Source organism: Pseudomassariella vexata, assembly GCF_002105095.1.
Source record: "Pseudomassariella vexata strain CBS 129021 chromosome Unknown BCR38scaffold_2, whole genome shotgun sequence".
NCBI lineage: Eukaryota > Fungi > Ascomycota > Sordariomycetes > Amphisphaeriales > Pseudomassariaceae > Pseudomassariella > Pseudomassariella vexata.
This window is the reverse complement of record NW_024467957.1, coordinates 865293-893140: the sequence shown is the minus strand read 5'-3', so window position 1 is coordinate 893140 and position 27848 is coordinate 865293. Positions and strand designations below refer to the sequence as shown.

The window sequence follows — 27848 nt, the reverse complement described above, 5'->3', positions numbered from 1 at the left end:
AAGACGCTTGACATAAAGGTTCGTTTACGATCATCATAACCCGAGGGTAGGGTTTGTAGGTGCTGTATTTCTCCAAAAAAAGATGATAGCGATGTAAGATGGCACCAAAAGTTTTTTATGATACCCTTTGCTTTTGCTAAATAGGGATCCGAGCCCATGTCAGGGCAATAAACATATAGCTGCAAATTTACTCTAAGGCTGAAGAGATGAATGTGGCTAGCTTCAAGACCAGTCAATTCACGTTTAGTGTGGTTCTCTAATCCGTATTAAGTGGACTTATTCAAAGTTATATCGGGAATGTCTGGCTTGCTTCTATTATGTTTCGATCAATAGTCTGGAAGTGTGGTACATGTTCCAGGACGGCATAAGTGCAATGAAACGCAGCTGACCCTTAATAAGACACGCGGATACTCTTGTATGTCTGTTTATATGAGCTCGGGGACCCCGGGCCAAGACGAGGCATGTACATATAGGATGTAGTTACTAGTGCGGGGACGCATCGGTCTAGAAATGCATAGTGAGTTACGAAAAGGATCCGTGGCGTACCTCATTCTGTATAGTGACCCTCTGAGATCGAAGAAACCGTTTGAGCTCGAAACTAGACGGCACACCACTGAGACAGACTTTTCTAACGTTCTCTCTGCTCCTATTTGGCTCCTTCTGAACTCCGAGCTTTCTGGTGTTGGCATTGCTGATGCTCAACTCAAGCAGCCCCTGTTCCAGCTCGGAGTCCAATACATCCAGCTGCCCAACATCAATGGTCTCAACTGACTTGGACGTCTCGTGGCAGAAGTCGTGCGCTTCGTAGTCAGACCAGGTGACTACCGCCTCCTTGTAGGTCCCCAAGAACCGCATATAAACCAATAAATCCCAGGCCTCAACGACACCTCCTGTACCACTTCCCGGCTCTGGCCACACCTACGAGACCAGACTTTCCGGGAAACCCGACGTCCCGCTCTCCAACCTGGCTTGTGCTGCTACTCACGAGTGTTCAGCATTTGTTTTCTTCCGTCTGCCTACCAAACCCCGCCATAGGGTCCTGGAGTATACGACCTGATCACGCCGCCGAACCATATCAAGCATGACGAGGGCCCGGTTTGTCTCCCCTACGCGAGCTGCTAGTGGATACACGAGCCGCCCTTCAGCGATACCTGCCACCCGCATACTGCAACATATACCTGAAGAACGACTGCCACGTCTGCCTTGGCGCACACACATACACTGTTCCAGCTGCACGCATCGCTCCTTTCGGCTCAACCACTGCTCGCGGGGGGGCGGAGGAGGGTTACACACCATGCCTCACCGGCCATTTTGCACCTTTCCCACGGCTCCCTCGAACCTCGCATCAAGCGAATTAGTACTTGCCCCTCCTTCTCATTCGCCTCATGCTAAGACCCGGCTCTCAGTATTATCAGATCCTCATCCATCTCCGCCTCAGAAAACGCCCCAGCAGTAGCAAAGTCCTCCTAAACGGGAGTCAACATCGCCACCGGCGCCGTCGTAACCGCCACAAAAGTCGACGCGTGCAACTGCCTCGGCTCAAGGCCTTCCTTCAACCTCCCCTCGATACTCGGCTGGGGACAAAGCAGATGCACCTCCATGCCCAAAATAGACGGCGACGAAGATGGAGGAGCAGGCTGGGTCAGAATCTGCTGAACGCCCAGCGACGAAGTGCGAGAAAGGCCCCTGCTAGTCATGGTCAGGCCCGGCATCGGACTCAGCAACACTCGCCAACGAACTGCACGGCGATGAAATGACAAAATAGGCCAAACTGCCATTCGGTACGGGTATCCGCGTCGACGGCGTACACGTGCATCATGTTTATCATATAGTTGGTAGAGCTGGACATGCAGATGAGATGATGATGTGTTGTTCACTTTGGGATGTGCATATCTCTACTAAAGTTTTTGGTTTCTGTAAACTGTTGGTAAGTTGAGGATTGTTGGTCTTCTGTCATGTTGAACTAGTGTCGAAAAGGGGGCTATTATGAACTTGTTATATACGCAGCCAGGGTGGCTTGGGTTGACAAACGAGACAATGATCTAATACTGAACATAGTCCTCACCTTACGATGGACTCAAAGGAGTTCCATCTGTCTAGCTATTTGGTAACAATGAGACCATGTACCAACGTTGTTTGTTCCATATCAACGAAGAAGACAAATACAGGACCTGCAGCACTCTTTCACTTTTTGAAGGACCTTGAAGGCAACAATTCATAGTTGTTGGTTGATTTACTCGAATGCAAACCGGATCTAGAATAGGTTAACCGGTGCAGCTTCGAGTCGAAAATAGGTTGTGACGTCTGTTTGCTATTGCAAATATCGCCATGGGTCAAAGAACATCCAATGCAATTCACTTCAGACACGAAACGCAAACTGTGGAAGACGGGATGAAAATAGCAATCAAGAGAAAAACCGAGTTTTCTACCAGTACATGCAGATGATGAAAATGGCCACTACGGAGAAGCCCAGTCATTCCGTTGCTCCCTAGCAGCCAACCATTTTCCACGCCAGCCTTGTTGGTTGTTATGGGGAAAGAAACTTTTAGTTGATTCGGGGAAATCTAGGCAGCATCTCTCGCGTATCTTTGTGTGTAGCCGAGATGTTTCCTACAATTGTAAATGGGTTTGGCGCTCAGTCTAGCGGTCGAAGTCCCACATCTTTCGCCGCCATTTGGAATAGGTTTGCCGACGCCGCTTGTCGAGCGAAAAGCCGCACACGACATCCTTCCAGAACACAGTTCGTCGTTTAAGCGCCCAGGCTTGGGAACGCAGACTGGTCGTTGGGGTTCAGGGGGCCGCCGGGGGCGCCACCGCGGGGAGCACCACGGCCACGGGGGGCACCACGACCCTCACCTCGGCCGCCACGAGGGCCACCGCGTCCACCGCCGCGTCCACCTCGGACCGGGCGGTCGGGCTCGACATAGCGCTGGTCGATCTCAACGACCTGCTTCTGCTTGCGCTCACGCTCACGTCTGGCCTTGCCGCTAGAGCCGGCAATGAAGTCCTCATCCTCCTCCTTGGCCAGGGGCTTGGCGCTGGCCCACTTCTTGTCGACCTTGGTGCCTTCGTTGGGCTTGCGGAGCTCAAGGTTCTCACCAAGAGCCAGCTTCTTCTCGGCAACCTGGGCGAGGTACTCGGAGTAGGAAATGCTCTTATCCTCAGGCTCAACCGGTGTCTCGAGGGCGGTAGCATCCTCGGCAGAGGCCTCCTTCAACTCGGTCTGGGCAATCTTCTCGCCAGCTTCCTCGTCCTTCTTCTCGGCCTCACCTTCCTGGGCGCCCCAGGACTGGGCAGCTTGCTTCTCAGATCCGCTAGTAATGAGTTAGTGAGGACGCAAACCTGGTATTGCTGGGGAAACGTACGTAGCCAGACCCTTAGTGTGGCGGTCATCGCGGTCACGGGGGAATCTGCCACCACGGCCTAGCAAACAATCAATACGAGCTCCTCTGATCAGATGTTTAAGTGATCTCACCACCACGCTCACGGGCACCGCGGCCTCCACGGGCACCACCTCGCGGAGGCTCCTCGGTGGTCTTGCGCTGGTTGCTGGCAGTACCGGCGTTCTTATCGCGGAATGCTGTACAAACTCAAGTCAGCCCCTCATACAGATGTAATCACATGCGCGGTCTGCACAACGCGAATCTTCAGACCGCCATGGGTGTAGACGTCACGAACCTCCCTCGTTGCCTCCGGGGCCAACGCGACGAGCACCAGTTTGTCCAGCGGGCTTGGCGGGTGCGACGGGCTCGACGTTGCGCTTGGTGGTGCGCGTGCTGTTCTTGTCGACCGTCTTCACGGGCCCGGACGGGGTGTCGGAGTCTCCATCGTCGTTACCTGTGCCGGAAACGGTGCGTTAGTAAACCAATTGTCCTCACGGGCAGAGTTTTCACTTGGTCCGACGGAGCTTCGTACCGAGGAGCTCGAACAGGTTCTAAACAGCGTTAGTTAGCTTGACTGAGCTTCAACATTGCAATGCAATGTAATGAATTCGAATGGACCGCATGTATGTCAGGGCCAAAAGCGGTGATGGATCGAGGGGAACCTCGGGAGAGGGGAGGGGAGGGGAGGGGCTCCGGCATAGCTCAAACGCAGCCGTGGATTTGCCATACCTTGGAGGCGACCGACATCTTGTCGCCTGTTTAACGCCTTTCAGCAAGGCGTAGCTGTGAGGACGACCAACAGATCAATGGTTGACTGATTGCGGATTGAGGGTCGGATACGGCCTAGTAGGTCATATCCCAAGGAAAGAATGAGGTGTCGACGTCGTCGGGTTGCCGAAGTGAGTTTGGCAGGCAGGTAGGTAATTTGTCCACGGGCCCCTCGAATAAAGAGACGAAGTGTGGGTTTCGTATTGGTAGCAGTTGCTAGGCTGCGGTTTGGACCCCAAAGAACTTTGCTTGCTTACTACTGGCTGGGCGAACCTCGCTTAATAGCGGAACGGACCCATTTATTTGCCAGAACCTTTAGGGTTCAAATATTTTTGTCATTTTGGGCAATTGCAGTTGGGCCGTGGCCTGCTCTTCGCTCTTTTGGTGGCAATGGCATGCCCGCGTTGCAGAGAGAGAGAGAGCACTTTTTAGCTATGATGTAAGTCACTCAAGGTTGTCATATTTTATGACCCTCAGGGTAACTCCCAGGGAAAACTGTGTCGGAAACGGGACGTCACAAAGAAATATTACTTTTGCAAATGCACATTGGCAGCAGTTTGAGGCATGCTCGAATCCCTGCCAGCTGAGCTCTTGAGGATATCGTGTAGTGTAAGTCATGCCAAAGCTCAGACTCAGGCAGCCCACTTTGTTCCGCACTCTCGGGTCGGTTCTTTAACTGCCTGCAACACCTTCAACACCCAGGAAGTATATTAGTGATTGGAACAAGGTGCTGTATACTCTTGGCTCCGAGTGGTACTTATTTGTGCTGGCACTTCATTATCATCAGGCTTGGAACACGTGCTGCGGTCAGTCCTATGGACCACGCTGATCAAACAAGCAAGTCGCCTTCTGCATTCGTCGCCTCACTACTTGATTGCATGGATAAACAGAGCTCGCTTTCCTCGTTCACATGCCCACTTACATGACAGGCTATCTGCCACCAAGCAGCCTTGCGGGCGAATTGCAATGTTCCGAGTGATCGTTGTCGACAAATGTCTCACAAAGAAACCGACGATCAACGTAAGCCAGCCAGCCAGCCAGCCAATCAGGAAATTTGATTTGAATACAATGGTAGGCCGAATCAATGCCCGTACGGCCGGCCGCAATGATAGATGCCCCTCTAGATCGACCATCGTGGGGTTATGCTTGGGGTTTGTTTCTCTTAATAATAGACCGCCTCCTTATCTCTACACCTCGACCGCTTCGAGATAAGCATGAACCATACAAATACTCGAGCATCCTCCGCGGACATATGTCGGTTCGTTTGTCATAGAGATCTGATTGATGTATATTATCCAGCTATCTTCTCTCCTGAATTTACCATTTTTCTTCTCAAGCTGAAGAAATCAATAGAGTTTCCACTCGGTCCCCCTCCAGTTTGTTCATTCTCGACGATATAGCTCAGCTGGAAACTTCTATGCACATGGCGAACTCGATGAAAGTTCATCAACTAGGTGATGACAAACGGATAGACAGTGTCTTATCTATACGATACGTCATGGCCATGCTGCGCTCTTCACCCTCACTAGGTGCTGGACCGGGCCAAGCGGTTAGGATTTCTTCAGTCATGTTCAACAAGTCAGCCACATAGGCGTGTTCTTTTCAGCCCAAGTCCCCGTGGAAATTCGCTTCACATACCGAGACATCACAGATATCACCTTGACTTCCTTCCACAGCATTCCAGATTTCACATTGCTTTGCCAGAGATTGCCAACATTCTAGTTATCCATATCTTATTTTCCTATACCAGAAGTCGATGAGAGCGTTTCTACTTGCTTTTACAGTTCTCCAAGTCTGTCTCCCTGTGCGGGGGAGCCAGCATAGCCGGGGAAGGATGGTCCTCGGTAATACCGCTATGTGGGCTCGACGACAACACCAACACAGATGGAAGAGGATACGACACCGAACCCAATGTACCTCGTTCATTGAAACAATGCAGACATGGTACCGTTGTCGCCAAACCGGGTGTCATGCATCGACATGCTAAGGATGGGAAGATGTTGGATGATTGGAGTCTCATCTTCCCAACTTGGCGACACAACACCACAGGAATTGAAACTCTCGAGATACCCCATGATCAATTGACCCCAACACCTCCAGAGCTAGGACGACGAACGACGGGTCTAGACCAGGATGCCACGACTCTCGACATGAGGCTTGGGGTCGGCATCCATCCCAGTATGAAAAAGAAGTCACGATGGGCATCGAATCGATGTTTGCGCGTGAGTGAAGAGTGTCACGAGCGCGATCGGATTTATTGCCCCAGGTCCGCTGACGCAGGAGCTTGTCACTGCAGCGCCCCGAATCGTTGGGATTCGTCCGTGCTGCATCGAACCCGCCTCATACGACGATGTAGAAACTCACAAGAGACCAACGGTTGAGCGTCCCAGAAGCCCGGTCTGCAGCTCGAGAGATTCGGTAGTCTACTGTACCGGTCAATGGATGGGTATGGTGGTTACAGGTCGTCAAATCTGTGCCTGTCTAGTTAGCCGCTATCGGCGACTTCGAACTCCAAACTTCCTACTCCAACTCGCAAAACTCCAACGCCTAAGTATGATACCGAGCTCCTACCAACCCCAACCCCTCGAAACGAAGAGCTTTCCGTCGGTCTGAGAGGTTCTAGGATGATGATGGATCCTTTTGGAAAGTCCGACGAAAGTACCGTTGCAAACGAACTACGCCGCCCGCATGACCCCGTCGATGTGCGTGAGGGGCGCTAGTTGCTTGCTAGCCTGGCCACCATTGTACCGCTACAACGCTACCGATCTCGGGAGATACATGCCGCGAGCTCATCACTGAACAAAAGCAAGGGACCTGTATTTTGTTGTCCGTCTCAAACCCGTTTCGATGCCCGTTTTGTCTGGTTGCAAGGATACTTTAGTAAAGTAACTGACGACTTCGGTATCGCCAGCTGACAGCATCACTTTCCACCATCTGGCAGGAGGCTGGCGACGAGCGGGACATCGGTGGGACCCGCAATGCGGAGGGGCCATGTGGTCGCGACTCGCGGCTACCGCTGCTGTAGACGACTTTCGCTCCAAGTATCTCGACAAGTTGAGCATGTCTCCATCTTGTTGAGGTCGTTCTCCGCTTCGTGCCAGGTTTCGCCGAAAATTCTTCCTGCATCTGATATTACTTGGAAACAGGGCCCAGCCAGTATCCCACAGCAACAATATACTAGTGTGAAGCAAGCCACAGTTGCGGAACTGTTTCCTCTACGAGCAGGTACAAGCGGGTGGCCAGTTTTTGTCCAAGTCGAGATGTGCATGCTGTGGACGCATACACCTCTGGCGTCCAATGCCATGCGCTGCACTAACTGACAAGGCAAACGCCCAATTGCTCCTCGGAGATGCTTGGTTCAATTCACGAAATGGCAGACGCAGTTTTCTCGAGGAAGTTACTGTTTTTGAGTTGCCTAGCTAATGACTAAACTACCTACGTGCGAATAGACATCGAAGTATAACTACTTCAAGTGCTTACCTTCCAAGCTTACCTAGGCTCCAACTGCGTCAAGCCACGACCCCACTGTTCAATGCAACGGCCAGATGAAAGTGGGTATACACACAGTTCCGGCCACCGAGCTCGCCCAGAAACATTGAATCGACGCAGGCAGAAAAGAAACGATCAACCAGAGTCCTATGGCCTCCAGGTTGACACGAGGCAAGGACTAAGTAGAAATATTGAAGCCTTCCAACCAGAAAAAAAAGAGTAAAGGGTATGTACAGAGCACTTTGCTACTGAACATTATATACGGCAAGCAGTGAATAATACTTTTAGAGGGACCAATGCCGCCACAATAGCCGTATGTGCAGGCCTCCAGTTTCATGAATACACCATTTCGCTGTCCATCTTCTTCGTCCCCAAGCCAGCTTGCGAATCCGAGACCTTGAACCCCTGATCATCAAGCCTTGAGGTTTCCTCAGGAAGTATCAATCAGGGATATCATCGCTAAGGACCCGCAAGTATCGCCTGGTGGTCTGTTGCTCAGTAAATTGAACCAGACGTTTCCCAACTGTGAATTTTGAACGCCCCGTCCCTATAGTGACAATGAACCTAGTAAAAGTCCCAAGAAATCAAATGGACTGGTCGACCGCCTGCCTTGGGTATCATAATTATTTTTTTTCGTCCGCCAGTAAATGCATCGAAGGTAGCCGCCCTTGGTGTTGTGTTGCCAGTAAATGAGTTTGTCGCCGGGACCAAGCTGTCCCATTCCAGGCAGACAATTTGGTGCCGTGCGTGTCGGGCCTCTTTGTGGCGACTCTGGAGCCGTGCAAGCATTTTTTTTTTGCATCGTTGTTCTCATGGCCTACGCGAACCAAATCTTTCAAGTGAGGGCGGGCATGTTCGCTCTGTGAAGCCCTCGTCCACCGAGCCTCCTCGTAGGAGCACCAGTACCACGATCACACACCAAATTTTGAAGCCACTCAAAATCGATCCGGCTGCATTTGGTCAGAGCCCCCTGGTCCTCCCGAGTCCGTTTCTTCCCTGGCACCAACAAGCGAGGAATCTATCGCATGTTACTGGTGTCGAAGGAGAATTGGGTTGGAAACGCCATAGAGGCGCTGAGACCGAATGGGTCCCAGTCCAACGCTGGATCAAGCAGCTGTGTCATAGATGGATATCCTTGCCCCTGAGTCTGGACAGGCTGCTCATTCTGGACCATCATCTGCTGTCCAGCAGTTCCCGAGGTTGCCGGTTGTTGCATCTGTAAAGCGTGCTGTTGCGGTCCGCCGGGAAAGGCCGATGGGTACGGACCCGGACCAGGCGTATCCGGTTCGACTTCGTCGATCATATCGTTCGGTGCATCGTACTCCTGTTCTGTGCTCACGGGGTAAGCCTAGGACGCCAAAGCTCTATTATAGGGGACAGAAAACGGGTCAGCTTGCCGAGTTGCTCAATATGATTCTGGAACGACGGTGTCGGGTAGTAAGCATTGCCGCGGTTTCCACCGACACCACTGCCGGGTTGCATGATACCTTGTCGTGCCGCAGCGGCCGCCATCGGTCCCAGCATGGTAGGTATTTGCGGCTTCATCGACGGGGCTGAAGTCGCCGGGCGCATGCCTGGATGATCTGACGTGGTGGGTGAGGCAGCTGAGTGACGAAACCCGTGGTTGGGGTTTGGGTTAGTAGGAGAAGCCGCATGCGAAGGGGGGGTCGGTCTCGTCTTAGGCGATGATGTGGACTGAACGCCATGCATCGAAGGGGGCAAGGACGTGGCGCCAGGTTCGAGTTTCGGGGCGATACTGGAGGCAGACCTGCGTGCGTGATGATGTCTGCTCAAAATGGCCCGCTGAATAGGTGGTGGTTGAACCATATTCTGGGGCATATGAGTTGGACCAAGATTTGGACTGCCAGTTTTGGCGCGAAGCTCAGCTTGGACGTCAATACCTGGTCATTGTTAGTGAACTTGCTTACGAATACTATTTGAGACAATACAGCACCTTTCTCAAGAAGAATTCGTTCCAAGAGTGAGTTCTTGTACCGGAGCATCAAGCACTCATCTGCAGCACTTCGATGAGCCGCCTGCAAATTAGACAGATTCGATTCATGGACTCTGATCGTTTCTTCGAGCTGTTTGATGTATTCTGTTCGTCGCTCACGGAACGCGGCCTGCGCCTGGCGATTCCTTTGCTTCCTCTCTTCCGAGGTTGCGTATATCTGGTGAGAGGTTAGCATGACATAATCGATATATATCCTCAGCCCACAAGCGGTGACCAATATCCACAATAGTTGAATGTGATGTATGTAATGAAAACTGAACTGACAGGCTTGCGGCCACCTTTGCGTTTAGCTGGTTGGTTCTCCTGCGGTGCTGTAGGGCCAGGCTCGTTTTCAGGGCTGGACTCCAAGGACTCGTCGTCCGATTTATCCTTCGATGGGTCTTTCTTGTCGATGGACATCTTGTCAGACATGACAATCGTCAACACGGGAGACGAATGCTGACGCAGTGGCAAACGCCTCTCTGGCGTCTGGCGGACTGAGGTGCGAATGACAAAAAAGGTTGACGTTATGCCAATCAGGCACTTGGAACGATAGGGCACTTCAGTGGGTTCTACGTTCCTTCGCTATAGGGTTTGGGTGTATATGGTGTTTGAGTGATACCACCCAAAACCGTCGATAAGATCTCAATGGCAAAATAGCCCGATGTCAGGGTCCTCGGTACTCGATACTCGAGCGCGCGTATGCAACGCTAATCAGTACATAATCTGGGGAAACGGGGATCCGACAGCTTGGAACGGGAACGTCAATTGCGAATCTCGAGATAAGGGTGATCCAAGCGGTCCCGGGGAATGTGAGTGATAAGGGAGGTGTGTTGATGACTAGTTGTTGTGGTGTAAAGAGAAAAGAAGGTTGCCAGCGTTTATGTAATTGTTTGTAAAGAGTTATGCGGAACGGCGGCAGACAGTGGCTTGGGTTTGGGAAACTTCCAAGGTTTAACCAGACCAAACCGAACTAGACGAGAGAAATCAAATATCATGGACCTTGGATACCCTGGGAAGCGAATGATTTTTCCCGCTCAGTGGAGATCTGGTGAAAAGCTCTTTTTTTCGGGACCATCCCCAAATGTCGTCGGTCTTCGACTAGGTCTGGCTGGGTCTGCTGCTGTCTGTGCATCTGCAGGCGTCCAGCCGTTCTGTCGATGTACCGGTACCTGCAAATGCGACTTGGAAATAGTGCAAGTCGGAGGTCTGCTGAAGCCCTTTCCTATTTCGATGCACGATGCAGGCAAATGACCGGGCGAGTCGACTTCTAGCTACCCACAATTGTCCACAGTGGGTTGCGTGAATGGTGGTAGCTGCAGAGTAATGCGTACTACGGTATCAGGCCAAAGTTTTCACCGCCTTGACAAGTACCAGTGGACCACTGCCAAGGTAACGCTATACTGATTCTTACCGATTCTTACCTAGCCTATTCATACTAACGAAAAGGTACTTCCACCTCTGATTCCAACTTGCTGTTAACGCGTCCTAATTATCGCGTATGTAGCAACTACAATAGGGACTAAACACCTTACAGAAGCAGATCGCTAACGAATTCGAACCCTCCATTTCGACGGTGGTAAATCGAAAGCCGAAATCCAAACTACTACAACGTTTTCTTTTAATCTGATTAAGACAGCTGTTAAGGTCGCTTCAAGCCAGGTAGCTAAGAGTTGGCTCGTGCCTAGGTGGAGCACGGTACAAACACACGATTGAAAACTTACCCATACCATAGTACGGTGAGCTAAGGGTAAGCTCTACTCGATCCGTCGTCTGAGTTTGTGCCAGAGCGGTTGAGAGCGTCGGTAAAGAACACCTCGGTTTCCCTGCTTGTGGTCTTTTGAATGGCATCAAGACGCAAAAGTCGCAAACCCGAATTAAGAAAAAAAAAAGACAATACTGCAAAGTCCAACAAATGCGACAATGTAGTACGAAAACGACCAACTGGAGAAGAGGTCGTTGAGTTGACAGGTGCTCTGCGGGTCGTGTTATTTTAAAGTAATGGAAACCGAGGTACATGGGTTCAAGTACCCAAGGGTAACGGCCTTGTCGTTGCGGTTAAGCAGACGAGGGAGTAGGTGCCTGGATCTAGCAACCACGACTCCGTGCTTCAGCAAAACTGCAGCCGTGTGACAACGGTTCTTTCAACATTGCCTTCGATTCTGCGAGGTTTCAAATTCATTGCTGCCACTGAAACTTGGCTACGAGATGGAATGCCCCTGTTTGGATACCGAGTAAAGGTATGGATTGTCGTTGTGTGAGGCGCTTGCATAGGCTTCGATTTGACTTTTGAACTTCTTCCTATCTTCCTCGCCTCTTTCGGCCGATGATGGATCTGCAAAGGCGGAACTGCTTTTCCACGAAGCCTCATCCCGGTGGCCTTGTTCCTGGCATATTCCCGCGGTCCACTTGTCATTATTGGACGCAGTGCTGGCCACTCAGGTTCAAGTCGCGATAGGCCGCTGCTCGGTCTTACAGTACAACTGGAGAATCAAGTGGAGCCCAGCTTGTTTACGATGTTGAATGACGTTCGACATCCGCTTCGAGTGCAAAATCAATTTCATTGTCAAGAATCGTGGTACAATGGGCTGTTGCAATATGAAGCTGCCAGGCCTGGTAAACCTGACTCTGCAAACACCTTGCGGCTGGAGCCTGGCCTGGATTGGTGACGGAAGTCTTCTGTGCACTCTTGTCGACTATGGTCAAGGGCGGGCTAATACTCCAGTCTTGTCGAGATGGAAATGCCACGTCTGCGAGCCGCTGTCAACCAACGCGCTGGGTAAAACCCCTGGGGCTCTGCCATGGAAACTTAAGCGGAACTGACGACGGATTTGTAGTTGATCTCACGGTTTCGACACTTCTATAACACGACCTTTTCAGTTGCTGAACTCTTGTGGCTACAACGGCGTTCTCTCGGCGTTATCCACAGTCCAAAACCTCTCGTCCCTATCTACAAGTATCGTCGTAAGGGCACGACTCGTTTGATGCAACATTCACCTGCATGAAGCAATTGCATAGTGTGCCGTGCAGGGCCTGTATTGTCTGGGGAAGAGGAGTCGCGGTGATTGGTAGAGAAATTTTCCGAAGACCGGAGGAGGGGAAAACTGGAGGTCTGAGTCTTCAAGGTCCAAATCCTCGCGGTGCGACTTTGGCGAGGTTGGCTTCAGGGCTTTTGTTTTATGAGGCATGATTCGATGTCTGCTCAAGGGTTGCGGAATGGTGGCTTGCAGCTGTTGAGTCGGTGTCTCCGGCGGACAGTCGCCAAGGACTGACGTACCGGGGAGGCACGCATCATCGCAGTTCTTCTTGTTACCGTGCTAAAACATCAGATGGGAGGTAACCAAAAACAACAAAAAAAAGCGATGATGCGTGCCTCTCCGGTACGTCAACCCCTTTTGTTGCCTTGCAGCTGTAGGAGAACCTGCAAAATCTCCGTTGGTCGTCTGAGCTGCCGCTGCTATTCGGTCATTGCTGCGAATGATGCAGTGGCTACCCCTCTCGCCAGAGAGAGAAGGTTCGCAACTACATGTGCTCAAGTACCTCCAAGTACAGCAGGTTATTGAGAACGCTAAGCATACTATGATGCTTGCAGATCCGTTGATCGTGCAGTCTTTTTCTTCAGAATTTTCAATGATATACGCAAGGGTGTCGACTTTGGAGTTGGGACAACCAATGAAAGTGAGTCTCGTCTCTGCCACCATCGTATGCTCCAGTCCACAGGGTTCTCATGTTGGACAATCCAAGTATTCGATATCGGACGGAACAGCCAGGAGCTCTTGAAGACTTTGCAAACCCGCCTCCTTACAGCGCAACTTCGCGAGAGTTGTCCATTGCAAAAGAGACAAGTCAAATTGGCCAACTGCCGTGAAATCAGAAATCATACCTACAGCGTGGTTCCGACACAGGGCACGCCTGACGCCAGGCCAAGGTGTGTGGAAGGCTATGATCCCTGAAGATCGAGGCTGCGTCTCCGAGGAGTTCGACGACGGGTTCTAGAAAATTGCCAGAATTGTAAGTGGTCTGCACATTGCAGCAATACCTTGCGAAACGGCGACCTCCTAACCAAATATTAACGGCTCCTGCCGTCACGTCTCACTTGCCCAGAAACGGACATTTTATCCAGTGTGGCTTGACTGGAATTGAGCTCCTACGAGTTTCCCGAGGTCGAACGTCATTCTACTCGTCGATGCTCCTGGATCCAAACTATACGCAGTTGACGTCGCCAATTACACTAGACCAACCACCTACCTATTTGATGTTATAACAGAGGCGAATTATATAAGTCATCAGCTACTCGCAGTCTTAGGCTCGATATGCGTTTCTGGGTCATAGAAACGCAAAAACAACTAGGGACACGGCAGCCTTGATGCTGGCCGCTCGCCATGGGCACAACGAAAGCAGATAAAAGCCCGGCTTCGCCGTAGATTAGTCGGCGCTCCCCAACTTTAGTGTTCAGTCTCAAATCTTGACAAGAACGGCTTGCCCTCTCGGTCACCGGCATGGTAAGTCTGCTTTGGATCGACGACGATGAGATCGTTGCGTACTGCAAATCCCATGGAAATGGCAGGCTTTTGACTTCCTCGAGAAGCCCGGTCCAAGATGATTGACTTTCAACCGTTCCTCAGTCCGGTGCCAACTGACACAGGTCTTGATGGCGAGGATGATGATCAATATCTCCAGGTCCCATCCTAGCCAGGATCAAGGACCTGCCCGCTGCTGAAGACTTCGTCGACCTGACAAAATGACCCCCTTTGGCCGATGCATCCACCCATCGCTGTCAGTGTCAGGAGCAAGACCATAGCTGCCTCGACCGACGGATGAAAGATCAAGCTAGGCGTGTGGACAGCAGCCTGACATAGCACAAGCGCTTCACGCTGGTGGGCTGCGATAAAGAGTAGTCTTGCTGTAAGTTTCCTGGGCCCGTTGCTCGCCCCTGAATCCCGACTGTCTCATAAGACATGCTCAGCGAAACCAATATTGGCGCACGTCAACCATCCATTGGCTTGTACAAGCCGCTATTCGCCGCCATGCGTGCTGTGGCTGAATGAGTTGAAAGGCCAGCGTCGAAGAATCCAATACATTAGAATAAGAGTCTACTACACATTACAACGGACCGTGAACAAGGTCATCTCTAGCACTCCCAGCAGCATTTTACCGTTGTCTCAAATCCTAGACAAGTCCTAGACAGTCCATGACAAACCCTCATGTTCACAACAATGAACCAGCAGTCAGAACACCGGCGATCGCAAGACCGACAATGCTCATATGACATTCAAAAATCCCAGCACTGCTCGACGGAGATGCAGAAGGAGACGAGGTGGTGGTGGTGCCTGATAACTGTCAGTGGAAATGGGAGTGGCGGTGAAGGAGTTAAAGGGGGCAGAAGTGGATTTGCTGGTCAACGCCGAAGAGTTTCAAGACCCAGAAGCTGGCAAATGTGATGTGGGCTCATCGCTGTGTTGACGTACTGGTAGCAGCTGGGCTCGTAGTGGACGTATCCGCGCTGGCGATTGGACTCGAAGTAGCAGACGACGTCGTTGTCTTGGGTAGGTCCGCACTCCTGACCATTTGCCGGATCCACTCGGCTGCATCATTGGCATAGTTGTTGAAATAGTTGAGGTGGTCCGTCACGTTGTGCCCCAGGGCACAGTTGGGGTCCGTAATGGCACAGTAGGACCTCAGGATGCTCGAGAAACGGTTCAGGGCCAACAACTGGCTGCCGCTACGGGGGAACTGCCCGTCCTTGTGTAATCCGGAGAGGACATTGTAGGGCTGGCTGGCGACATGACGTTTATCGCCCCACATAAGCGCCGCGACGACTGTATGATACGACTTAGCTAGTGAATACTGGGATGCCTTACTTCTCATGGCGAAGGAGATGGATGCACTCACTTTTGTTGCCAGGAGCCGCGTCCGTGCTCGACTTCAGCTTCGATGTTGTCGTCTGCTTACAGCCTTCGACAAAGATGCCTCCGCCGCCGCCGAGGATGTCGCCGATGACCTGGGCGCCCTGCGAGAACCCGCTGAGCACAAGCTTGGCCTCGGGACAACGCTTATTGTAGGCGGTGATTTGCGAAATGCCATTAGTAATGCCCTCGTAGAGAGAGTCGCAATACTGTGCCTCGAAGGTGTTGTAGTACTCTATGTCCTCATAGTCACAGCTGGTCGAACCCAGTGCGATGCAAGTAGCATTGACGAGGAGTTGCTGCCGTTGACCCTGATATGGCTCATTACGACCACGTGCTAAGATAATGTGCACCGCCGAGCAGGTGCTGGTACTCTCTTGGCCGACAACCGTGCTTGCGAGGCAGAGGAGCAGCAGCGATTGCAGATCGGCAAGCTTGCCCTTGGCGGTCGAAAGAAGCATAATGTTAGGGTTACCGCTGGCCGAACGATTCTGCGGGCGGTGGTGAGTTTTGAGCGCAAATAGACACGCGATGATTGGCGACTGGGACGGACTGGGCAAGGACTGGCAAGACTGGGGGAAAGATTCTTTACCATTGAGTAAATTTCAGGCCCTGTCGTTCTGATTCCAAAATCCCATTTTCGACGTGATGCTTATGGGTTAGGGGAATAGGTGCCGCCGAGGTACAGCATACACTAGGCAATATTAGAATTGGGAGCTCGATCACGATTTACTCCCTCAATTAGGCTGTACCTTACGTTAGCTGTTGGCTAGTCCTTTTTCACGGGCCAGCAGCCGGCAGTGTTGTCACAGAATAACGAGTGCTTGGCTACTTCGGCAGGAACAGAGATGGCCTTTCTATTTGAGGCGCTTAGATGCGTTGGTCTCCTTCGAAGCCTCTAACCTAGCGTAGCTGAACAACCAAGCGTCTGTCCACTTACCATCTTCTGCTGCGCCATCTGTAGTTATTGCAATAGCTCCGGCATGGAAACGTGACGAACTTGCCGTTATGGCATATGGGATAGATATATCACCACTCAAGGAATGTGCGAGGCCTGGGAGTCGTGGGGATGCGTGTGTAGCGCCACGGTCATTGCGACCATCCATGACGTTCAAAATGCAGCGGTGAAATTAGTATAGCTGCATCGAACCACAGCTTGATTCCCATCAGCTCCCGAGAGCTAAGCCTACTCGCTTAGCGAATCAGATTTTTCACTTAACTTTTAGACATGTAGTACATAGTATATACTTATTATTCCCTTGAAACCCCGACTCCAGCAATCCTAGGGGACTCTACTTCACATATATATAGCGAGCGAGGCCTTGAGGATATAGTGAAAGGAATATGAGTGTTTGTAGCCACTAATATTCGGAGCACAACTCCAACCCACACAAACTATGAATTTTGGCTTCATGTGCATTTTGCAGTTCGTGTTTACAGTACGTCGTGACGACTATACCGACAGCAAACACTCCTTTTACATAGAGGCGAACAGGCAGATAATGAAATAGCACTCAGCATGAGCTAACATGCCGGAATGGCCGTTCTCATCAAAACAACACTTGGGGTAACACCTGTCCATCTTATTGATCCAACAAGTGACTTGGTTCGACGATTAGGAGGACATGCAATCCGACTTATCACGCAAGACTTCAATGTAGCCCCAAAACAACGACGATAGTCCAGTCCAAGTTTAAAAAGTAACTAAGTAGCCATGGATTATTACTTCGTCTGCATCAATGCCGCTATCATTGAATCCATTTCTAGCCCAACTATTCTTGATCAATTAGCCCGAGGAGGCGGAGGACGTTTCGAACTATTTGAAGCGCTGGGTCGAACTTATCATGTATGCGAAAGACAGCGTCCTCGATTGCTGCCTTTGGCTGCCCCCAACCACAGGTAATGTTTTGGCATTGTTCGGGTGGAAGTGCTTCCCACATGGTTACAGATGCAGCGATAGTAGTCCATAACAGCAATTGCGAGTCAGATGAGATCTTTCATGAAGCTGGAACCCGATTCACAAACAAAAAATGAAGATCATGAGACTGAGTGGACTTTATACTTGACTTAACTCCGAAGTGGATGGTTACCCATCACGTTAAGTAATGGGTCTCACAGAACCCCAAAAATGCTGTGGCAAAAGTAAACGTAAAGTAACCTGCGGTCGAAAGCCGAATCGAATATGACCATAGGGCAAGCCGTTACGGTGCGAAACTATTGATTTTTCTTCCCCGTAGCCAGTGTCCTGCTATATAAAATTCGATTTATCGGTTAGCCGACAACCCTGTAGAGACGCTCAAGCACATAATGAGACATATAGACCGCATTCTACCAGAAAGCCATGTCAAAAAACTGATTGGAAGGTATGGCATGCCCAAGGTGCAGCATTCGTAGTGCTGGTATGAGTGAATGCGCAAGTAGTCCAGCGTCAATCGTGTTTCTTCAGTCTCATAATCCTGGCATAAGTTTGGAGTAGAGGCATAATGAACATCGAACAGATCATCTATATTGGAAAGTGCTGTGTTTACGTGATACATATATGACAGGAGCAATATAGTTCGGCCAACACACGCCTGACCTGCCGGGCACGACGTTGGCTCTTATTACGCATCGTACCCATGCTGTTATCATAACAAATCACAACGATATGGACAGCGTACAATTAACAGGACCAACAGCATGAAAAAAAAAAGAAAAGTTTCAATTTCGTATGTTGTGGTTCTATATTAAGTATTAGCTTGCTGACCTCGCCCTGATTCCTCTGCCTAGATCAATACCGAGGCTGGCAAGGAGCAAGATGGCATTAAACATAGCCATCATGTAAAACGGCGCCCCTCTGCTCGTGGCATCGAACAAATACCCACCCAGCTTCGTGAGCAACAGTATAGCCGCGCCTCCACACCACGAGTACACACCCGCAATGGAGCCCTTCAGCTGAACCCTCGACCCATCATTGACCGGCGCGGCATGTCCATTCTCCAGCAAGGGAGCCGCCTCGCCATCATCCTGGCGGGCGGACGGGGCCGACGACTGTGCGGGCTGGTCAACCGTCAACACGCCGCGGCCCAACGAGCCCAAACTACAGACAATAGCGCCGATCTGGCTGATTCCCAAAAGCGCAACGACGAAGAAGATGGCCCCACTTCCACCTCGGCCGTTGACGTTCTTGTACTCCGGACTCTGCAGCCTGGGGAAGAGGGCATAGCCCACTACACCCGACAACGTGGCCATCAAGACGGGAAGATTGACGCCTCGCCATCTTTTGGTACTCAGGTACCCGAACACGGGAGCGCAGAGCAGGGCCACCATCTGAGCAACACCCGTCAGGATCGATGCGAGGATGTATGCGGCACGACACTCCTTCTTCAGCTCGGGTGAAGGGTCATTAGGTGAGCCCTGGCAGAAGCCGTTGCCGATGAAGAAGGCGTTGACGTACAGCGGGATGAAGAGACTGATAGCCACGGTGCTGGCGCGCGCAACGAAGCCGCCCAGGTATCCGAGAGCGATGTGGGGGTCTGTTGTGCCGAGACGAAGGGACGAGAGTAGTAGTTGGTGATAAGGGAGAGGCTTGAATGGCTTCACGCGGGTTGAGGAAGAAGTAGCATCGAGGCCTGAGTCATACGGTTCTTTCTTCTCCAGGCTGAGTAGCATTCGCCAGCCCTTGCCGTCCTCGCCCTTCAAGCCAGCAAGACCAAAGTAAACGAAGACGGCAACGAGGAACGAGATACTGCCAACGACATAGAAGCTGTATGTCACTGACTGGGCGAGCGTGACACCTTGGCGCTTCGAAAACTGGGCGGGCAATGGCAGGAACAAAACCAGTGCGACAAGTGCTCCACACCCCGTGAAGAGCCCGACGAGACCGGCAAGTGCTGATGGCTTCTTCCCCGTGTTCTCGGGCTTGTTCGTGCTCCCCGTGTCCTCCACGTCCTCCGGTAGCCGCCCTCCATTCGACATAGTCCTCGGGAACCGATCCGGAGTAATCGTCGCATCACTCTCCGTGCTCATGGCCACACTGTTCCTCTGACTACTGTTCGGCTTCGAAGCCGTGCCATCATCATCGTCCCGAGTATCCTCTTCCCCATCATCAGTCAGCACCGGTAGAATAGCCGTGACCATAGTTGCCGCAGCCGTCGCTCCCACGGCGAATAATATCCTAGCCAGAACCAGACTAGGCCAGACCGCGCGCGCCTGCACGAAGACAAAGAGCGCCAGCCCAATGACGGCATACCCCAGTACGGCAACCCATCGTACGCCGAGGCGGTCACTGACGAGCCCCCAGACGGGACAGGCGACAAGTGCGACGATCTCGTCGACGAAGCCGAGGGTGCCAACAATGTCGCCCACGTTGGTCTTTATGCCGATCAGGTCTGTGATGACGAACGACACGGCCGAGTTTAGGAACACGAGGAACGAGATGCTGAACAGCGAGATGCAGCAGAGGTACGTCCCCGCCTGAAGTGGCGTGGTCGATGGGCTGAAGGGGAGGAAACGGGAGATGGTGTCGCGCGTCATGGTGAAGTGCATGAGGGAGAGAGGGTTGGTCGACGACTTGCTGGATGGCCGACTCGAGTGGGACTTGTGTTGTGGGGTCTGCGAACTCACCAGCGACAAAGAATTTGTCGAATTGGGCTCACATATTTAAAGTTACCGAGCGATTGGCAAAGCGCAAAGTTCGTAAAGTTTGTTGTTGTTCTTGCTAGATTTCCGGGTCAACTGAGCTCCTTCAAGAGCTAGCAGGTTAAGTACGCAAACGCAGTTGCAGGGATAGGCCGACCTCGGGTCGACGTGTGCTGACGTGGGCTCATGTTGAAACACGCCGTTTCCTTCATACAAAGTCATAGAGCAACGTACTCAAGTTCCGCAGAGGCGCTGAAAGTGTTTGCATTGCGTGTCTCGTTTCCACATTCCTGATTCCGCTTACATGCACTACACTTACAGAGTGAGCTGAAGGCTGTCAACTGCTCTATGATCAAGTGCCTTCAACAACTGCGTGTAAAGAATGGTACACAAGTTAATGGAAGCGCTGTAAGCTGTCGATTCTGAATTGTGTGGCCTTTCTTCTCGTCTATCATCTATTAACCCATGACCCAACTGACCAACCCGTCCCGAAAAATTATCAACACGACACGGAGCATCTCGTTCTGCTCATGGTCATTTCTCCTCCAACAGCGTCTACATATTTTAATATTATATTGCTTTCGTCAGTGAAACGAAGCATCCCGAGCAATTCGCTTGCTAACACTGCCGTACTTGGCCTGCCAGGCGTAGAAATAACACAAGGCAGCAAGAGGTTGCCCCAAGATCGTGAACGACACCCAAAAAGTCACATTTCCGATCAGTTTGCCATAACGGCCTGCTGCCTTCTCCACCCTCGTCGTAACGGCGATGAGAACCAGTTGGAGCATCATGCCCATAAATGCCACACCTGCACAAACATTAGATTTCCGCATTGGGAGGTTCACCCGATGTTGTGTTGACATACCGATGATGGCGTGAGTTGGCACTCCTACGGCCAACTCGTGCAGTACCGCCGACACGAAGAATACTGCTATGCTACTGGCAAGATGACTATAGCCCCGGCCAATCATAGGCGTGAAGACATGTCTTCTCATGAACCGGTAGACGGGCTTGTTCCATAGTCTCCAGTAATCCCCGAGGTTGGCTGCATTCCACCAGTCCTCGTAAAAGACGCGGTCTCCAAACCTCATCACCTCGGCCAAAGCGTTTAGCGCGGATTGAAACACGGCAAAGAACCCGGCTAGCCAGATAACAAGAGATATCGTCGATAACTTTAGAAGCCGCTCCATCATCGAAGGAAAGTCCATCGTGTAGATCTTGTCGAGAGAGTTGGTGAGCACCGGGGCGGCGTATTGCGCACTGCAGAACCAAATAAACACCCCAAGACACAGGGTCTCGCCTAGTCTCTTGAACACGAAGCTCCATCGAATCTTATCCGTTCGAGGATATACGGGTTGGTACACCAATGTCGGAGCCCACCAAAAGTATGCTAGATTGTTCATCGTGATGTTCTGAGGGTATGGGCATTGCGCATAGATCTCTGGCAGCGCCGCCAGCTCGCCCTTAACGGGATGTAGATAGGCATGGCGTAAGTCTCGATTAGTAAGAGCGTAAGAAGCCGTCTTCAACCAGACAATGATGGCGTGCATCTCGGTGACAGTCCCAATCAACGGATGGTGTATGTGATTATACACCACGAAGCTGGTGATGCCCAGGGCAAGGCTGGCATTGATACCATGTGCCCATCGTATTTGGCGCCACATAGACTTGAACGTCTTCTGTTGGTCCTCGGTCGGGCTGGTCGAGCCTCCTCGGCTGACGGCCAACGCGCGAGACTTTTTAGCTTGCCGTGCTGCGTATAGTTCGATCGTGTGCGCGACCCAGAGGAAGCCGGGAATGAGGATGTATAGGCCCAGGCCAAGGAGCAGATCATGTCGGCGGAAGTCGTGGCAAGTTAAACATATCAAATTGCCATACTAGAGTCTGGTGAGTAGTCTGACCCGTGATAGAGGAGTTTTGCCGGCGCACCAACCTTTTGAAGATTCTCGATGATCAATCGAACATTGCCGGCCACTGCCACTAATAAGCAACCGTCCCGGCCGAAGTCTACAGAGAACAATACCTAGGACTATCACCATGAGATTTCGAAACCCTAGGAAACTCGGTGCAGTCTCCGAATCATGACTGAGCGTCGATGGTCTGTTCTGGGTGTGAAGTGCTGCAACATGCCTGTACTTCTTAATGAACGTCGTGCCAGCAGCAACCGTAGAACCATTGGTCGAACCGTTGGTCGATCCATTGGTCGACCCGTTGGTGTTAGTCACGATACCATTTCCCTCGGTTCGACGGAGTGAGGTAGCCACGGGAGCTGTCTCCACGCTCGTCGTCGTACCGGTGTCCATATCGATTGTGTTCCTTTTGGAAAACTACCTCGAAGCGAATAGTCGATTGTGCCCGACCGGATACATCAAGGAAAATCGCGTAGCAGGATGGCCGAGTTTATGTGAAAAGTACAGCACGGCCGTAGCATATCAACCGTCGCGGCGACTTCTGTCAATGGCGTCAAAGTTCCAGCGCCACCAGGTGTAGCTGTCAACTCTGCTGGACTGTGGAATCTTCCAAGGTTCGGAGCTATGACAAGAAGAGCTCGAATCGAGTCGCGGCCAGAAGAGTGGTCTGATTGAACCGAGGGGGCGATACGGGCTCATGCACACTGGCGAGATCTGAAGCCGGCAGTATGACGGGTTGTTGTCCGATGTCAACCTCTGAACTCGCATGAAGAGGGGAAACGGTTGAATTTCTATCTACAACAAGATGGAGGGGAGGTCTCATCATCTCATATGCAAGGCATTGGCGTGTGTTGGGCGCTGCTGTCTATTGGTTCGATTGGAATGCAGTGCAGAAAAGCAGGAAGTGCTGCTGGCGCGATGCGCCGAGGCCGAGGGAAAGGACGAACGTCCGTCTTTGCCGTTGTGGCCGCCGCGATGCTTGCGCATTGCATCAGAAAACCCTGACCATGAGCGCTTTCGCCCGGGTTATGGAAGTTGCTGGTGGGGCAAACATCCAATTACGACTTTTGACAGCTGAACTTGACGTCTCTATTTCTGGCAGCCGGCTCAAACCGGAATCTAAGCAACCTTGGAAGCTCGGCAGCGAGAATTGGTGGAAATGGAGGCCCTTGTCTGGCTGCTGTGGAATGATGAAATTGGTAGAATGTCCGCAGCGACCGCAGTGACACTGGTCATTAGAAGCTGAGACAAACAGAGACGGGCAGGAAACTGGTGGCTAATGGCTTGGTTGCCCCTGAACCTTAAAACACAGAGCGGAAAAGTCTCCATCATGGGTGACCTAATCGGAGCCGAAGGTTATCCGCTTGAATTAAGTGCCACGAGTGGGCCATCTCGGGCCGGTAAGTAGTTTTTCCGAAGTGGAACCTCGAAGTGGGGCGGACCTGGAATGCTTGCCCAATGCAGCTTTTTGGCCCCTGGGTTTCTGGAGGCTTGCAAGCTCGGGTTCCAGTGAAGTGTATGGTGAGGCTCTCAAGACAATTGAGCTTTGAGCCCCATCTTCACTGTTCATGTGGCCATCTATCATTCCACGCGAGAATTCTAGAGAATGACTTGAGCATTATGGGTTATCTCAAATTGTCTCACGCATGATCAGAGCCGACTACTTCACCACGTTACTTTTTGTGGATTTATGGTCACGAGGAGAAACTTTAGCAAGCATCAGTCCGTCGCGCTTCATTGGATGTAACCGTACATGAGAGAAGCATCGCGATGGCCTACGATCAACGCGGGGACCACGGAGGGGGAGGAAATGATGGCATCGGATTCGTGAGGACCAGAGGCCGTAGGCCAGTCACTGACTATGGCGCGACTATGGCACATTGGATGCGTAATCGCGACGCCAGATACAAAGGGTCCTTCAAAGGTGAAGCAGAGCGGCCCAGTGCCAGCTATATCGTCGATGTAAGAGATTCGGAATATTCAATCTCACGAACACGGTGAGCTATCGTACTAACCCGCCCTAGATGCTTCCCCCTTTGGCACGGGTCACTGCTCCTGCCGATTCGGTGCCAGCCAAGCACCTGCACTCATCCCTTAACAAGATCAAACACCCGGTGAACATCGTTCGATGGACACCCGAAGGCCGCAGGTTATTGACGGCCTCTAGCAGCGGCGAATTCACCTTATGGAATGGCACCGGTTTCAACTTTGAGACCATCATGCAGGCTCACGATGTCGCCATCCGGGCAATGGCATACTCACACAGTGATGACTGGCTCATATCAGCAGACCACGACGGCACCATCAAGTATTGGCAACCCAACTTCAACAATGTTCAAGTTATCCAGGGCCATAATGATCCGATTAGAGACATTGCCTTCAGCCCCAATGACTCAAAGTTCGTCACGGCATCTGATGATTCGACACTCAAGATCTTTGACTTCACAGGGGGGTCAGCAGAGTCGACATTACAAGGCCATGGATGGGACGCCAAGAGTTGTGACTGGCATCCAACCAAGGGTCTCATCGTTTCTGGGTCAAAAGACCACCTGGTGAAGCTATGGGATCCGAGATCAGGGCGTTGTCTGACCACCCTACATGGACACAAAAATACCATTACCAAAACACTCTTTGAGCGAGTAAGGGGTTTCTGTTTAGCAACGTCAGCGCGAGATCAGACAGCACGCGTTTTCGATTTGAGGATGATGCGAGATATCTGCCTCCTGAAGGGACATGAAAAGGACATCTCAACACTGGCCTGGCATCCGATCCACTCCAACCTACTGAGTACTGGTGGGTCTGAGGGTTCTCTATTCCACTACCTCCTGGACGAGCCCAACACGCCTGCTGGACAGCCCATCAGCCTCAGTCCCTACGAGAGCGCCGACCCCACTTTAGCACCCGCACAAACTATACACCCTGCACACAAGATACCATATGCTCACGATTTTGCCATCTGGTCACTGGACTGGCATCCCTTGGGTCATATCCTGGCGTCCGGTTCCAACGATCGCATTACTAGGTTCTGGTCCCGCGCACGCCCTGGAGAGACGGAGATATTTCAAGACCGATACCACATTGGTGAGGCAGCTGCTGAGGCCCAAGGAACATGGCATCGCCGAGATAGCCGCCATCAACGACAGGAGGAAGAGGAGCAAGAAATGGAGGACGAGATGGAGGGCTTGGTTGATCAGAAGATGCCTATCAAGCAACCTGGATCTGGCTTCCCAGGCCTACCCGGATTACCCGGTCTATCTCTACCAGCAAATGGCGCTGTCCCGCCACCGCCGCAAATCCCTGGCGTCGGTGGTGCTCCACCGTCTGGTATTCCTCCTCTGCCTTTCCCGATGCCTAACCTGAACGGGGCACCACCTCCTCCCCTGTTTCCTGGCATGGACCCGAGCAATCCTGCAGACATGGCCAAGATCGCCGAGATGATGCAGAAAGCTGGTGTCCATCTGCCACCGCCTCCGGGTATGCCGGGTATGCTTCCGCCGGGACTTATTCCGCCACCGAACTTCACCCTGCCTCCGGGGTTCCCACCGCCGCCAGTCCCAGCGCCGGGCTCCGATGGACCATCTTCCGATAATGGCGGTCGAAGGAGGGCACCCCTACCCAGTCAAGAGGAGAGCCTGCGGATGGAGCAGAAGAGGGGCAATTATACAAGGGTTCGTTAGGGGTACAAGGGGGACAGTACTATTGGAGCTCACGAGGAAGAGCGTCCCTCCTCAGGGTAATGAGAGGAGTACTTGCAACGGCTTTTTGCACGAAGAGCAGTAGCTGGTTGGGCTCCACACGCAGTGTATAAGCCGTGTTCTATTTTGTGTAGATGGGTCGATACCCAGGCATCAATGGCGCGGGGTTTGCCACGAGAGTCCTTGGGGAATCATGGTCATAGGGATGGCCAATGAGGGCAAATTTGGCATGGAGAAAATGCGGTTTGATTTCTTGCTGCTTGCGCTAGATTCTACTGTTGAAGTGCTATACTATATGATTCCGCCGTGCTGATGCCGTAACCGTGGAAACAAATGTTCAGAACGGAAGTGGCTATGGTACATGACTTTGTTTCTACAAGGAGGGAGGCTGGACCAGGTTATTTCGTTTCGTCTGCGCCGCCCACCTCTACCAAATGGGGCCAGATGTTCCATCTTCTTTCTGTATCCCGGATTCAATGTCTCTTGCATAGGGATCTTCCTTCCTTTATTGCTTGCCAGCGGGCTTTGCAAACGCCTTCTGCCTCTCCGCGTATTCGCGAATAACCAACGCACAGGTAGTATCGGCACACAGCCTCTTCCGCCTCTGCATGGGCAACTTGGTCGCAAATTCGAGCCCGCTCGCCCTCTCGACCGCCTCGACAGGGACCTCGAAGTCAGTAATGGGCTTCTCGTTGGGAATCTTCGCGTTTGGGAGCACAAAAGCGCCAATCGCCACGTTCCCCCCCACGGTACCGTCCTCCGCGAAAATCACTTTGTAAAAGTGCGTAGGCACAGCGACATTGGGCGGGTTGCCAATGACCTCGTACCGAACGTACCACTTATTATCGACGGGGTCCTTCTTAGGCAGGTACAGGGGACCCGTGACGATGCGCACGCTGGGGTACCGCACCGTCAGCCGTCGGCAGAAGTCCTCAAAGTGCGCCCAGTAGTCCCGGTTGAAGCCTTCGCCCACCTGCGGGCACATGTTGGTCAGGTAGAAGGTCTCGTCCATGGCGCGCTGACTCCATTTCGCATCGGCTGCGGGGACTTGGTGGCCGCGGTCGTAGCCCGATCGGAAGTAGTCCTTGAGCTTGGCGCGGAAGTTTTCCGGCACGGCTTCGTCTTCGAGGAAGACGCTGTGTTTGCGGTCGCCGTCGCGCTGGGCCAGAGATGCCGGCGTGATGTGCTCGACGACCCAGTGCGGGTTGCGCAGGCGGCGGTCGAAGGAGGAGATTAGGGCGTGCCGGGTTGCGACGTCGGCGACGGGGCCCGGGAAGCCGTATTCGAAGAGGCCGGATGGGTCGACGGGCGCGGGACCGAGAGTGGCGGGTGCAGAGGTCGAAAGCCCCGTTGCTGGTGCGGGTGGCTTGAAGATCTGGTTGGCGGGTATGGGGATGGGCGCCGAGGCCGTGGGAGAGTTGGACACGGTGGTCGTAGTTGTAGATATCGTCTTGGACTCGAGGTCGCCTTTGCGATCTGAACTTCGCAGCGAGTACATTGTAGCGGTTATGGCGGCGCCGGCTCCAGCGCTGACGGCTGCGATGGCGGCGAGTGTAGTTTTGGACATAGTGCAAGACCGGGGCTCCCTCTGGGAGCTGACTTGGCGACGGTGGTTTTATACGGGAATAAAACAAGCGACCAAAGTCAGGCGCAGCTTGTATGAGCAATACAAGTGCACGCGGGATGGTGCTACGACCTCGTGGTTGGAGGTGTGGTCAACTGTCGAAGCGCCTGCGAAATGTCTTGGGGGCATCTCGGAAATTTTGACATTCCAGCTAGACGTGGTGGCTACAGGGTAGGTCAGTCGGCTGCTGCAGGTACTGCCCCGGCTCCCTGGAACAACAGACTGTTGGATGCTTGCCTCGGTGGGCTTTGAACACCAGCCCGTTCATCGGCATATTCTTCGACCTCAGCTCACAACTCAATGGCTCAATCTGATCATACTCGTCTGGTGATATGGTCTGCACAATAGAAATCGGCCGCCGTCTCACTCATTTTGATGTCTGTGTCTCGTACCGTTTTGTTCGTATTTGTCCCCCGTCATTCCATACTCCGAGGCGAGATAAAAGCCACTTTGGCTGACA

At 52.2% G+C, this 27848-nt stretch overlaps 7 protein-coding genes across 7 annotated transcripts; 1 reads left to right on the top strand and 6 right to left on the bottom strand.

The window, feature by feature from the left end:
* Window positions 1-2749: 2749 nt before the first annotated feature.
* Window positions 2750-3838, bottom strand: BCR38DRAFT_332175 (uncharacterized protein; the record flags this gene model as incomplete). The annotated part of the gene is made up of 4 exons (XM_040855125.1): window positions 2750-3314; window positions 3366-3423; window positions 3476-3580; window positions 3679-3838. Coding segments are annotated over 4 exons (888 nt in total), but the record flags the coding sequence as incomplete, so codon positions are not given.
* A 4820-nt stretch (window positions 3839-8658) lies between these two features.
* BCR38DRAFT_332604 (uncharacterized protein) lies at window positions 8659-10065 on the bottom strand (the record flags this gene model as incomplete). The annotated part of the gene is made up of 4 exons (XM_040855162.1): window positions 8659-8974; window positions 9019-9541; window positions 9595-9811; window positions 9919-10065. The coding sequence occupies 4 exons, from the start codon at window positions 10063-10065 to the stop codon at window positions 8659-8661; spliced, it is 1203 nt and encodes a 400-aa protein (XP_040719684.1).
* A 5016-nt stretch (window positions 10066-15081) lies between these two features.
* On the bottom strand, window positions 15082-16000 carry BCR38DRAFT_332647 (Alpha/Beta hydrolase protein; the record flags this gene model as incomplete). The annotated part of the gene is made up of 2 exons (XM_040855170.1): window positions 15082-15452; window positions 15526-16000. 2 exons carry the CDS (start codon window positions 15998-16000, stop codon window positions 15082-15084), a joined length of 846 nt encoding a protein of 281 aa, XP_040719683.1.
* A 2219-nt stretch (window positions 16001-18219) lies between these two features.
* Window positions 18220-20309, bottom strand: BCR38DRAFT_419923 (major facilitator superfamily transporter). The gene has a single exon (XM_040859353.1). The coding sequence runs from the start codon at window positions 20064-20066 to the stop codon at window positions 18273-18275; it is 1794 nt and encodes a 597-aa protein (XP_040719682.1). The 5' UTR covers window positions 20067-20309; the 3' UTR covers window positions 18220-18272.
* Window positions 20310-20743: 434 nt separating this feature from the next.
* BCR38DRAFT_333588 (MBOAT family protein) lies at window positions 20744-22462 on the bottom strand (the record flags this gene model as incomplete). The annotated part of the gene is made up of 3 exons (XM_040855240.1): window positions 20744-22036; window positions 22093-22133; window positions 22183-22462. The coding sequence occupies 3 exons, from the start codon at window positions 22460-22462 to the stop codon at window positions 20744-20746; spliced, it is 1614 nt and encodes a 537-aa protein (XP_040719681.1).
* Window positions 22463-23565: 1103 nt separating this feature from the next.
* BCR38DRAFT_384014 (protein PFS2) lies at window positions 23566-25999 on the top strand. The gene is made up of 2 exons (XM_040857452.1): window positions 23566-24031; window positions 24094-25999. Exons 1-2 carry the CDS (start codon window positions 23840-23842, stop codon window positions 25744-25746), a joined length of 1845 nt encoding a protein of 614 aa, XP_040719680.1. The 5' UTR covers window positions 23566-23839; the 3' UTR covers window positions 25747-25999.
* Window positions 26000-26269: 270 nt separating this feature from the next.
* Window positions 26270-27331, bottom strand: BCR38DRAFT_405413 (uncharacterized protein; the record flags this gene model as incomplete). The annotated part of the gene is made up of 1 exon (XM_040857958.1): window positions 26270-27331. The coding sequence occupies one exon, from the start codon at window positions 27329-27331 to the stop codon at window positions 26270-26272; it is 1062 nt and encodes a 353-aa protein (XP_040719679.1).
* Window positions 27332-27848: the final 517 nt, after the last annotated feature.

Excerpts from the sequence above, each read along its gene's own strand:
- BCR38DRAFT_419923 (XM_040859353.1), bottom strand. The coding sequence starts at position 20,066 with ATGCACTTCACCATGACGCGCGACACCATCTCCCGTTTCCTCCCCTTC.
- BCR38DRAFT_384014 (XM_040857452.1), top strand. The coding sequence starts at position 23,840 with ATGGCCTACGATCAACGCGGGGACCACGGAGGGGGAGGAAATGATGGC. Across the intron at positions 24,032-24,093 it reads GTGCCAGCTATATCGTCGAT|ATGCTTCCCCCTTTGGCACG; the intron begins GTAAGAGATTCG and ends AACCCGCCCTAG.